The 11967-nt window shown below is 50.3% G+C and overlaps 1 protein-coding gene across 1 annotated transcript in view; it reads left to right on the plus strand.

Moving 5' to 3' along the window:
- The first annotated feature begins 8878 nt into the window (after positions 1–8878).
- Positions 8879–11967, plus strand: part of LOC119427621 (eukaryotic translation initiation factor 2-alpha kinase 3-like) — a 10488-nt gene continuing 7399 nt past the window's right edge. Inside the window, exon 1 of the mRNA XM_037695256.1 lies at positions 8879–8965. Within this exon, the coding sequence (XP_037551184.1) occupies positions 8879–8965 (87 nt within the window). The remainder of the gene's footprint in view (positions 8966–11967) is intronic.

Genomic DNA, 11967 nt, shown 5'->3' on the forward strand with positions numbered 1-11967 from the left:
CAGGGCTGTGGTAGATGCAGCGCGTGAATCTTGGATTGTGCGCACTACCTCCTGAGGGAGACCCATCCTCTCTAAGCGGGACCGCTCAGCGGCCAGACCCACAGGTGCTGGCCTATTTCCGGGTAACTCCTGATCGCTCCTCCTGCTTGAAGGAGAGCATCTTCCCTCCATGGCAGTTTCCACGGGCGACCTGACAACAGACGCTGCAGGACCGGGAACCATGGTGCGTTCACGCGCTCGGGAGCTACCAGGAGAGCTGTCAGTCCCTCCTCCTGAACTCGGTTCAGGAACCGTAAAATCAGAGGAGGAGGGGGGAACGCGTACAGAAGCGTTTTGGGCCACGGGCTGTGGGCAAAAGCATCCACCCCCATCGGTGGATCGTCTCGAGGGCTCAGGGAAAACCATAATTGGCACTGAGCGTTCTCTCGCGTCGCAAACAGGTCCACAGCTGCTTTGCCAAACTTCTGCCACGTCTGAAACATCAGATCTGGATGGAGGGTCCAGTCCGCGTGACGTGGGCCGCCCCTGGACATCACGTCTGCTCCTCTGTTCAGAACGCCGGGTATGTAAACCGCTCTGATGGAAAGCAGGTTTTGGTGAGCCCAACACAGTAGCTTCCGCGCAATGTGTAACATCTGGGCTGAACGCACACCCCCCTGGCGGTTTATGTACGCAGCAGTCACCATGTTGTCTGTGTGAATCAACACGTGTTGATTCTGTAGCACGGGAGCAAAATGTTGAATCACATTCAGCACTGTGCGACACTCCAAAACATTGATGTGGGCTGATGTGCGGTGGGGCCACAGCGCCCTTACTGCTTGAGATAGGCATGTCCCCCCCCAACCTGACAGAGACGCGTCCGTGAAGACAGACACGTGTGACGTGGGTCTGCTGACGGGGACTCCCTCTGACAGAACCAGGGTGTTTCCCCAGTGTCGGAGGTCTGCTCTCACGGAGGAAGGGACAGTGATCATCCGTCTCTTTTGTTTTACTGGATCCACACGCAGACGCGTAAACCACCTCTGGAGGCGTCTCATGTGTAACAAACCCAGCGGGACCACTGTGTGAGCTGATGACATCATTCCCAACAGCTTCATGACGGAGACAGCTGTTACCACTTTGCCAGGTCTTACGTGGCGTAATTGGTTTTTTAGAGTGTCGATTCTTGTTTGTGATAAGCGAGCCGTCATGGTAATTGAGTTTAATTCCACTCCCAGATAAACAATTGTCTGGGCCGGGAAAATCGAGCTCTTCTTCCAGTTTATGGCGAAGCCCAGATTTAGCAGGTGTGATGCTAACACCTGAGCCTGTATCAATGCTTCCTGTCTGGAGTGAGACAGGAGCAGCAGGTCGTCCAGGTAAAACAAAACTCTCATCCCTGCTCTGTGCAGTGGATGCAGAGCTGTCTCCACACACTTTGAGAACGTACGAGGTGCGAGGGAGTACCCGAAAGGCAGCCTGTTGTACTGGTACTTCATCCCTTGAAAGGCGAAACGCAGAAATTTTCTGTGTTTTGGGATGATTGGTATGTGAAAATAAGCATCTTTTAAATCGATGGAGACAAACCAGTCGTTTTTCTGGATGTTGTCCAACAGCTGTCTGTTCGTCAACATGTGAAAAGGTCTGTTCATGATCGCTTTGTTGAAAGCTGACAGATCCAGAATCGGTCTCATCCCTCCGGTCCTTTTGGGGACCAGGAAGTAGCGTGAGTAAAACCCTGTGTTTTCCTCCTCGTTGGGAACTCTTGAGATTACACCTTTTATCAGAAGCTCTTGGACTTCTGCATTTAAGGCTGAGACTTGGTCTGGTGATGACAGGACCGTCTCTATAATTCCTCCGAACGGAGGGGGTCGGGTTGCAAACTGCAGCGTGTAACCCTTGCATAACACTCTGTCCATCCATCTGTCCGGTGAGCATGTTTTTAGCCACTCTGCGTGACGTTCGTGGAGTGGACGTGCGTTTAAATGATGTGCCGTGTTTTGAACGGATGTCATCCAAACCTCCGCCTCGACCGCCGTCATGCGTCGCGGAAAAGTTTTCCGCGTGACCCAAGGCGAGGCTTCCTCGAAAGGGCTGTTCTGCGCGTGCCCGTGCGCTGTGTCTGGATCGCGGGCCAACCTTCATGTCCGGGCGGGGCGGTGTGCGCTGAGGCGAGGCGTGTGTCAACTGGTGACGTCGAGAGGCTGCACGTTTAACGTCGCTGTGCGAACGTTGAGAGGTGGAGGGCGTGACGTCATCAACGCCGTGCTGTCGAAGTGAAGGTTGTGAGCTTCGCGGGAGCGCACGTTTCCTCTGGAGGGACGCGCGCCGCTCTCGCTGAGGGCGGGGCCCGTCATTGGATTCATTCAGCTGTCTCACGCTTATGTCGCCGTGAGCTGCTGATCGCTGAGACGCAATGGATGACGGCCGTTCGCGTTTATTCAGGAGAGGCGTGTGTTGTTTTTGCTGAGAGCGGGGACCTCCACCGGACCCGGCCTGCGGTCCCACATTTATCCCAATGTGAGCCGGTGAGCGCCGGGCAGCTGTGCGTGCATCATCGACACAGCGCCGTTTGGATGGAGGCTGCTTGTCTCGCTCGGGTGCACGTTTAACACCGTTTGAGTGGTGATCGTGCGGGTCTGATTGACAACAAGATATTTCGCTTACCGTGGTGTCACGTGAGCGTCTGGGCATGTGAAGGAGCGGCGGTGGGTTTAAAAAACCTTTATTTAATGCCACCGGCTCTCTCTGTGTGGAGGATGTGTGTGTAGCGGCTGTGAGCTCATCCGAACTTACAGACTGGCTAAAAACAGGCATTTTGATTTTTGAAAAATCATTTATTTCACTTCCTGTTTCGTTCATACACACATCCCCCGCAGACCGTCATTTCTTAAACCTTCTCCCTCGTGAGCTCTGCGGTTTGTTTGGCCCGAGCGCCGTCTGCAGGCGATCTCTGGGGAAGCGCTGAAGTGCAGGCTGCCGGACTGAGGAGGGGTGGTCTCTGGCGGGCGGGGCTGGTGGTGGAGCTGGGCGAGACGAAGCTGCTGCTGCCGTGGAGCGTCGGTGTTTCTGCCTCTGCTCCCGACGGTCTCTCCAGCGGGCTGGGGGACGGGATGAGCCGCGCGGCTTGATGAGATGGCGTACCGCTTCCGACATCTCCTCCGACTGCTTAGAATTCGCCAGCATGGTCTTCAAGCTGCTTCCGAACAGCGCGTCCGATGAGATGGGGCCCTCCATGAGGTCCTTGTGCAGCTTTTCCGGCAGCAATGGAGAGTGACGGAGCCAGATGGAACGTTGGATTACCGTCATCCATGCTGCAATCCTCGACAGGCAAACCGTGGAAGCGGCGCACATGTTGAGGACGGCGTCTGCCGATTTACACAGGGAGCTCTTTGTCTCCTCCGGCAGGTCTGAGGCCTCCAGCCTCTTCGACATGCTAAATGCTAACAGCGCCACGTTGTTGTTAGCCGCGGCCGCCTGAAAAGCACACTGGTGAGCTCTGTTGGAGAGCGCGGTTGCCACCTGGTCGTGTTTCCCCGGAGGGACGGGACGCTTCTCCAGCCTGGACATCTTCGCTCCGAAGGCTTCCGCGAGGCTTGGCTCAAGGGGGGGTACCGAGGGATAGCCCCGCTCGGTGAACCCCTCCACTCTGGTGATGGGGGCGTAAGTGGAGACGGGCGCCCTTAACCTACCAGGAGCGGCTGCGGCCTCGTTCCAGTACGCTGTCACCGCTGGAAAACGAGGCCAAATGGGATCAGGACGGCGAGCCGGCGTGGAGCCAAACCTTCCCGCAAGATCATCCGATCTGAGCGGGGGGGGGTGAGGGGACGGAGAGCCCCTTAACGCTAGCAGCTTCCCGGATAATGGCGGGCAGCTCCGAGAGGAGCGCGCCCACGGCAGGGAGCGATGTGGTCGCTGAAGCGGGAAACCCCGGGGGAGTCGAGCATCCGCTCGGCCTCCCTCTTTCCAACACTGTGCTCCCCGGGGGGGAACGAGCGTCGGGGCTGCTGCTAGCGTCACCGGTCCCAGAGGAATCATCCGATTCACTCTGAGAGCCGGCGTCGAAGAAATCCATGGCGTCGTCCAGCGAACAGTCTCCCGCCACGGACAGGCAGTCCTCGATGGTAGCCTTAAACAAGGCTGCTCTCCTCTGCCTTTCCTCCGGTGGAAGCTCGTCACAGAGGCGACAGGAGGAAGCGCGGGCGACGTGGCGGGGACCCAGGCATCCCTCGCAGGTGTCGTGCCGGTCGAAGCTAAGCAAGTAGCCGGTCTTGCAAGAGGGACACAAACGGATGGTGCTGGAGCTGGACATCTCGACGAAAAGGTCAGTTGTTCTTTGTTTTATTAGCTTGCTGAAGAAAAATGGGAGCAGATTACCCGCTCTTAATGTAATTTATACGGATCGGGTGGGGCCCACACAGCAGGTGGGCGTGGACTAATTTTTTCAGTATGATGCTTGCGCATAACGGGATAAACCCACTAAGCGACAGCCTTAAAGGGCGAAGCCTATATGAAATAGAACGTGACTTATACAGCGATAAATACGGTACTCCACATCTCGCATGAGATCATGGAAAACGTTCACAGAGTTTGATCAAAACGGCTCAAACTTTGTTCCTCATTAGATCAGTTTTAGTTGATCATTAAAGGCTTGAATGTCTTCAAAGGTTTTAGCTCTAAATGAGCAGTCAGGACGATGTTCTTCATGTTGACTCGCTCAGTGCATTCAGACATTCGGTTGATAATCTGCACGTACAACTGGACGTGCGCTTCTGAAGCATTTACCTTAAGGTCCCTGTGCATGAGACCTTTGCTGTGCAGGAAGTCGACAGCCTCCGCGATCTGCAGGAAGATGTCGAGACACTCGTTGAGATCCCTCTGCTCCCTCAGGCAGCGCTGACCCATCCAGTCCTTCAGGTTTTCCTTTCGACAAAGCTGCATCTGGATGTACAGGTACACCTGGAGAACAGGCACGTTTTCAGTACATTCACACCTTTACAATTTTAATGCCCACCCAGGGGGCAATGTTCTTTTTTACAACCTCAGTTCTGAAGCAGCTGAGACTTGTGAAGCCTAAATAAAGTAAAATGCAGTGATGTGAAAATCTCACATCCAATTTTTTTCCCCACATCGGAACATATTAAACATTTCCAATGGTTAAACTAAAAAAGTGAAAATATATATATTGTTTTTTCACATTATTTGGGGGTGGAGACAAAAAGCATTTTTAATTTGATGGCAGCAACATTTCAGTTCAGACAGTGGTAACAAAAGACTAAATCAAATGGCAGCAGGTCAGTGCGAGGCCTGGGGAGAAAATAAACCTTTTAAAAGTAAAAATGGGCAGAGGTTCACCTGTCTACGAAAGAATGTGTCTAAAAATAGTGGAGCAAATTGCGAATAATGTTCATCAAATGAAAACTGGGCAGTTTCTGATCATCCCTTCATCTCCAGTCCATCGTCAAAAGATTTCAAGAATCAGGAGAAATGTTTGTGACAAGGCTGAAGACCAACACTCCAACACTGAAAGCTCATGATCTTCAGCCGCACTCAATTAAAAACCGGTTTGATTTTGTTACGGGCATCACTGCATGGCCTCAGGAACACTTCCACAAATCACGGTCTAACCAGGAAATCCAGACCTGGTCCTTAAGGTCCACTATCCTGCAAGTTGTACTTGTTTCCTGTTCCAACACTGCTGGTTCAGTGGTTGAAGTCTTCATGTTGTGCAGAAGCCTCTTCATCACCCACTGATTCAAACTGCTGTGTCGGAGCAGAGGAACATCTAAACATGCAGAACAGTGGCCCATGAGGGCCAGGATCACCACTGGTCTGCCACCTGTGACCACCGAGAATCATCCACCCTGTTCTAAAGTGGGGCTGTACATCAACTAAACTGTAAACTTTAAAAGTCTCTTAGTTAAGAAAAACATTTTTAATACAGAGGTTACAGTGATGAAACTTCATCATAAGTAGTACCTTAGGGGACGTCTGGACCCGGGGGGTTGGAGGAGTTGTTGGAATAGCCAGTGTAAGAGAGGTTGGTCCAGGGGGGGTGGAGGAGGACGGTGTGACAGGCTCCTGCCGCCCGACTGGTGAAGAGGACAAATTGTTCTTGGTTAACGTGTGGGGACCAGCTGCGCTGCTTTCAGAGGCCGAGTCTGCATCGGCGTCTCGATCACAACCAGAATCCTCAAACACAATGTCGAAGGAGGAGGAGGTGCAGTCGCTGGGTCCACGCAGGGGGCAGATTTCAAAGGAGTGGGGGGTGTCCGAAGCTTCTGGGTCAGCCTGGCTGTCTCTCTCAGACATCAGGCTGTCGTGGCCCAACAGGGGCTGGAAGGACATGTCTGTGTCGCTAACACCAAACCCCACCGTGCTGTTGGACAGGAGGACCTGTGTGTCCACAGATGTCTTCAGATTGTCTCCTTCAGGTCCGGCGGGACGGGACACAGAGCTGGACACCGGTACTTTGACTGACAGCACCTCCATGTGGTCAAGAAAGCTTAAAGGCCAGTCAGTTGCACTGAAAGAGATCAAGAAGAACGTGAGAACATTTTTAAAAACAAGATTATAATCATATGAAATGTGTTGACTTGTCAGCAACAATATGGTTCTCATCGCCCCACGGTCACTGAGGTTGAAGGAGATGATGTTTGTTTGTGTTGGTGAAATCACTGGATGTCAAGATGACAGCCACACCTAAAAATGTCAGAAACACCAACATGTCCACAAATAACCTGGTGTCTTTCAGCCACCGCTGGTCCATTTCTTCCTGCCAGCCCTCAGGGGGGCTCTCCTGCCAGGCGTTGAAGTAACGGATAATCCCTGGGTGCTCCAGCTTCGCCAGGGCCTTCACCTCCCGCATGACCTTCTCACGAGCCTGCTCCCTGGACGATGAAAGACAAACAGTGTTTCATCAAACTGCTCTGTAAAGAACGAGTACTTATACTAAAGTCATACTGAAGTGTAGATTAAAGTCTGCAGCAATAAAAGCTGTGAGAAGAACACAGAACTTCATAAAAGATACAAGATGACAGGAATGTTCAAATACATATTCTGAGGATGCTCAATAATCCAGGTAGATTATTCTAACAAGGTAGAGTCAGGTCCTCTGGACGGATTCTTCTTGTTGAAACGTTTCATCTTTTATCCAAGTCTTCAGAGGAGCTGCAACAAACTCAGTCTTATAAATAACACCTTCTCACAGGGCGGCTGTGGCTGAGTGGTTAGAGCAGTCGTCCTCCAATGCAAGAGTTGGGGGTTCGAATCCACCAGCAGTCACATGTCGAAGTGTCCCTGGGCAAGACACTGAACCCCTCATAGCCTCTGATGTGTGTCCCATCAGTGTATGAATGTGATGAAGCTCTGATTAGTCTCTTTAGAATAATGTGTTCAATCATCTTTGTAGAGATCTAGTATAGAGCTGTATGAATGGGTCAATGAGGCACAGATTGTTGTAAAGAGCTTTGAGTATCTTGAAATAAGATAGAAAGACGCTGTATAAGTACAGTCCATTTACCATTTACAGTGGATCAACCAGTTCTTTTCATTCAACCTTTATTTAAACAGGTTAATCCCATTGAGCCTCAAGGACTCATTTACAAGAGAGACCTGATTTAACAAAGAATGAAGACAACAGTGGACAGTCATAAAAGAGGCATACAGATTTTATTTTATTTTTTCAAACGAGCTTGCTGTTTGAGTTAAATTTGCTGTTGACATCCAGAACCAGCTGATCACATGAGCAAGAAGGACCATCAGCCTAACAATGGATCATTAGCACCTGATGGCTGTTTACTGTTCACAGAGGGCTGAGTGATACTAGCAATCACAGCATTGTAAGAGGGGGACAGTTGAACCTGGAGGCTCCACCCCTGTTTAATGATGGACGATTTCTTTTCACAAAGATGGCCTCCTTTACTCCTCTCTCAAACCATCGTTCCTCTCTGTTCAGGATGTGAACATCTTCATCCCTGAAAGAGTGACTGCCTGTTGTTAGACTGATGGTCCTCCATCATGTGAACATCTAGTTCTGGATGTCAACAACAAACTGGTTGATCCACCATGAGAAGGTGATATTTATAAGACTGAGTTTGTTGCAGCTCTTCAGACTGAAGAAGTCCTTTGGATAAAAGATGAAACGTTTCAACAAGAAGAATCCTCCAGAGGACCTGACTTAACTTTGTTAGATACAAATATATAGTTAAAAGCTTAATTAAAATGTTTAAATTAAAATAAGGTTTCTATGATGCTTATGTCTAAATTGCAAGAACTTTTTGACTTTTTTTTGGTTTTGAAACAACTAAAATATAAACCAGAGTAGTTATATATTTGTGTACAAAATTATACAACCTTAAAGTATAGTGCTTTAACATAGCTTTATTTTAAAATGTGATTTAGGTGGGAGTAATATTATATGAATGATCAATTTTGACTGATTAATACCTTTTTTTTAGATAATAACTGATAAATATGGCTCTGTGATAACAATAGACTGACAATATTAGTTAAATGATGCTAATGTTTGGAGATTTTTTACAATAAAGATTTTGTAAGAACTTTGGTAAAGACAAATGACATGAAAATATAATTTTTTTGTACCAGGTGTTAAAAATGTAAAAAGAAGCAAAACACATTAAGCATTAACACATTAAGTTCTATTTCGTATAGGCTTCACCCTTTAAGACTGTCGCTAGTGGGGTTTATCCCTACGCGCCCAGCACTGAAAACTTTAGTCCACTCCCGCCTGCTGTGTGGGCCTCACCCCCGGTCCGTATAAATTACGGTGAGACCGGGTAATCGGCTCCCATTTTTTCTTCAGCCAGCTAGCTAGCACTGTCAGAAGAACGAAGAAGGAAAAGTTGTCCAGCTTTGTCCGGCACAACCTTTGCTAAGGATGCCTGGGTCTCCACCACACCAAACTCCTGCCATCCCGGTGAGCTCTTCCTCCCCGAGGAGAAGTAGACGAGCAGCCTGGTTCAAGGTAAGCGCAGAGGAGTGCTTTTCTGTGTCAGGCCGCTACCCGCTGGACGACACCATCGCCGTTTCTAACGTGTTTTCCTCGCGGTAATGGAATGATTTCCTCAAGAAGGCGATGTTAGCAGCAGCCCCGCTGAATGTTTTTCAGAGGAGGGCCGCTACTCGCTGGACGACGCCACCGCCTTTTCTAAAATGTTTTTTCCTCGCGGTGAATCGAATGATTTCCTTGAAAAAAGCGTTGTTGGCAGCAGCTCCGCTGAGTGTTGTTTTTCTGTGGCGGGACGCTATGCACAGGACGACGCCACCGCCTTCTTTGACAGAGAGTCACACAGTGAATCGAATGATTCCTCAGAGAAAGGCGATGCGGAGCTGCCCCCTCCCTCCTGGAGAGCGTAGTGACGGAAGACGAGTGGCCAAGCAAATGCTCAGCCACCTCGGATCTTCCCACGTTGGCGACCACACCGCTCCCAGCCATCGGCGCCCTCCTCTCGGAGCTGCCTGGCATAATCCAGGAGGATGTTAACACAAGGACTTTCCATCCCTCGCCTCCCTCCGCCCTGATCAGATGATCTGGCGGCAAGGTTGGCTCCACTCCAGCTCGTCGCCCTGACCCTATCTGGCCTCGCTGTCCAGCTGTGACGTCACACTGGAACGAGGCTGCAGCTGGGCCCGGCAAGCTGAAGACATCCGTCTCCACCTTCGCCTCCATCTCCAAAGTGGAGCGTTTTACCGATCGGTGTTTTTCCCTCAGTCCCCTCCCTGGAGCCAAGCCTGGCGGTGGCACTTGGGACAAAAGCTTCCAGGATGGACCAGCATCCTGTCCCTCCAGGGAAGCATGACCAGATGGTGACAAGGTCTCCAACTGAGGTCACCAGTGTTCATTCCAGATGGCCGCAGTGAACAACAATGTCGCCCTGCTGGCCTACAGCATCTCTAAGAGGCTGGAGGAAGCAGACATGCTGGAGGAGACAAAGAGCTCTCTCTGTAAAGCTGCTGATGTCATCTTAAACAAGTGCCACCTCTGCGGTCTGCCTGTCCTGCATAGCAGCCTGGATGACAATGATCCAGAGGACCACTTGGCTCCGCCTCTCACCATTCTTGTTTGAGAGGCTGCAGAAAGACCTGCTGGAGGGCCCCATCATCCCAAAGGCACTGTTCGGGCCAACTTCAGGACCATCCTGAGAAATCACAGAGGTCCGAGGAGGTATGAAAGACTGTACACCATCTGGTGACGTCACAGTCCTCCGGCAGCTGGAGGGACCGCCTTGGCCAGCAACAGCACCAGAGGTGCTCCACAGCTGCGGCAGCAACTTCACGCCCCGCTCCTCCGCCGGCCACCTCCACCAGGTAACAGATCCTTGAGGGGAAGGTATGTGTTTTTGATGATGCATGTTTTTTGATATAAAACAGAAACATCTCTGAAAGTAAAGTTTTCATCTGAGACTGTCAGATCAGCTGATCTCTCAGCTGCCTCTCTTCACACATTCCCCACACAGAACGAGCCAGTAACCTCTAAACAGTGTTTTAAATGGCACCACAGTTCAGTAAATATCACAAAACACTCGTCTGCCACGTCAACTAAAATGATATGTTTTCAACAGACCGAGTCCGGTAAAATCCCTCGTTTTCAGCCATAGCCCATTTTTAATTTCTGCTGTTTTCTACCCACTCACAGCGCAGTGGGAGTAAATGTGTTTTCTCCACAACAGCTGCAGCCTCCACCGAAACGGCGTTTCACTCAGAAAGCGCTCACTCCTCTCAGTGTGCGCTGGCTCCCTCAGCTCTATGTGAGACCGCAGCCTGGGCTCAGCACAGAGGCACACATACAGCCCTTTTTTCTGTCGGAGCCCTCCTCGGGTTCCCCCGGAGAATCTCCGGAGCGAGTGTTGGCAGTAAGGATTTTTAGTCTGGTTGACGTTCATGAGAAACATGACACAACACAAATGCATGCCCACTCTCCGAGCGTTACTCAGAGTGGCAGCGAGTGTGTTCCCTGGACAGATGGACGGACCGCCTGATCAGAAGGGGTTACACGCCACAGTTCGCAGCTCAACCCCCACCGTTCAGAGGGATTATAGAGACAGTTCTGTCTTCTCCAGAACAGAGCTCGTCTCTCCAGTCAGAAGTTCGGGAATTTCTGACGAAAAACATGATTTCCAGAGTTCCCAACGGAGAGGAAAATAAGTTGTTTTTTTCTCCCACTACTTCCTGGTTCTGATAAAAAAACGGAGGGATGAGACCCATTCTCGACCTGTTCATGTTCAGCAATTCGATCATGGGGAGACAATTCCACATGATGACAAACAGCTGCTGGAGAACTTCACCAGAACAACTGGTTTTCACCTCCATAGATCTAAAGAGCACATATTTCATATTTCCATCATTCTGAAACACCCCACAAACGTTCTCGAAATGCGTGGCGACGGCTCTGCAGTCGTTACACATGGCAGGAATGAGAATTCTTTTTATCTGGATGATCTGCTCTTATTAGCTCGGTCCAGTTAGAAAGCAGTCGCACAGACCAAAACGCTAGTGTTACACCTGCTAAACCTGGGGTTTTCTATAAACTGAGAAAAACTTCTGTTTGTCCGTCAGAGATGATTGTTTATCTGGAAGTGGAGCTAAACTCAACTTTATCACAGCTGAGAGCCGAAGCTCTGTCAGCTCAGCTCCGCCATGTCAAACCCTGCAGCATAGTGAAAGTTCTGCCTGTCATCTAAAAAAGTTAAATCTGGTCCTCTGGACATTCAAAAAAACAAAACAAAGCAAATCAACAAAAAAATGCAGAAACGTAGGAGTCATCAGGACTCTGTACCACAGAGCAGACAGCGTCCCCACTAGCTCAGGAGCCAGGCAGAAGGAGAAATCCTACACAAGACAGGCTCTAGAGCAATGTGGATATCCTAACTGGGCCTTCCTGAAAGCAGAGAAGAAACCCAAACAGGACTCAGTCAGCCAACAGGTGAAAAGGAGGAACCCAGACCCAGACCAGTGGTCATTCCATAT

This window comes from Nematolebias whitei, chromosome 21 (genome assembly GCF_014905685.2).
Source record: "Nematolebias whitei isolate Nwh7 chromosome 21, NemWhi1, whole genome shotgun sequence".
NCBI lineage: Eukaryota > Metazoa > Chordata > Actinopteri > Cyprinodontiformes > Rivulidae > Nematolebias > Nematolebias whitei.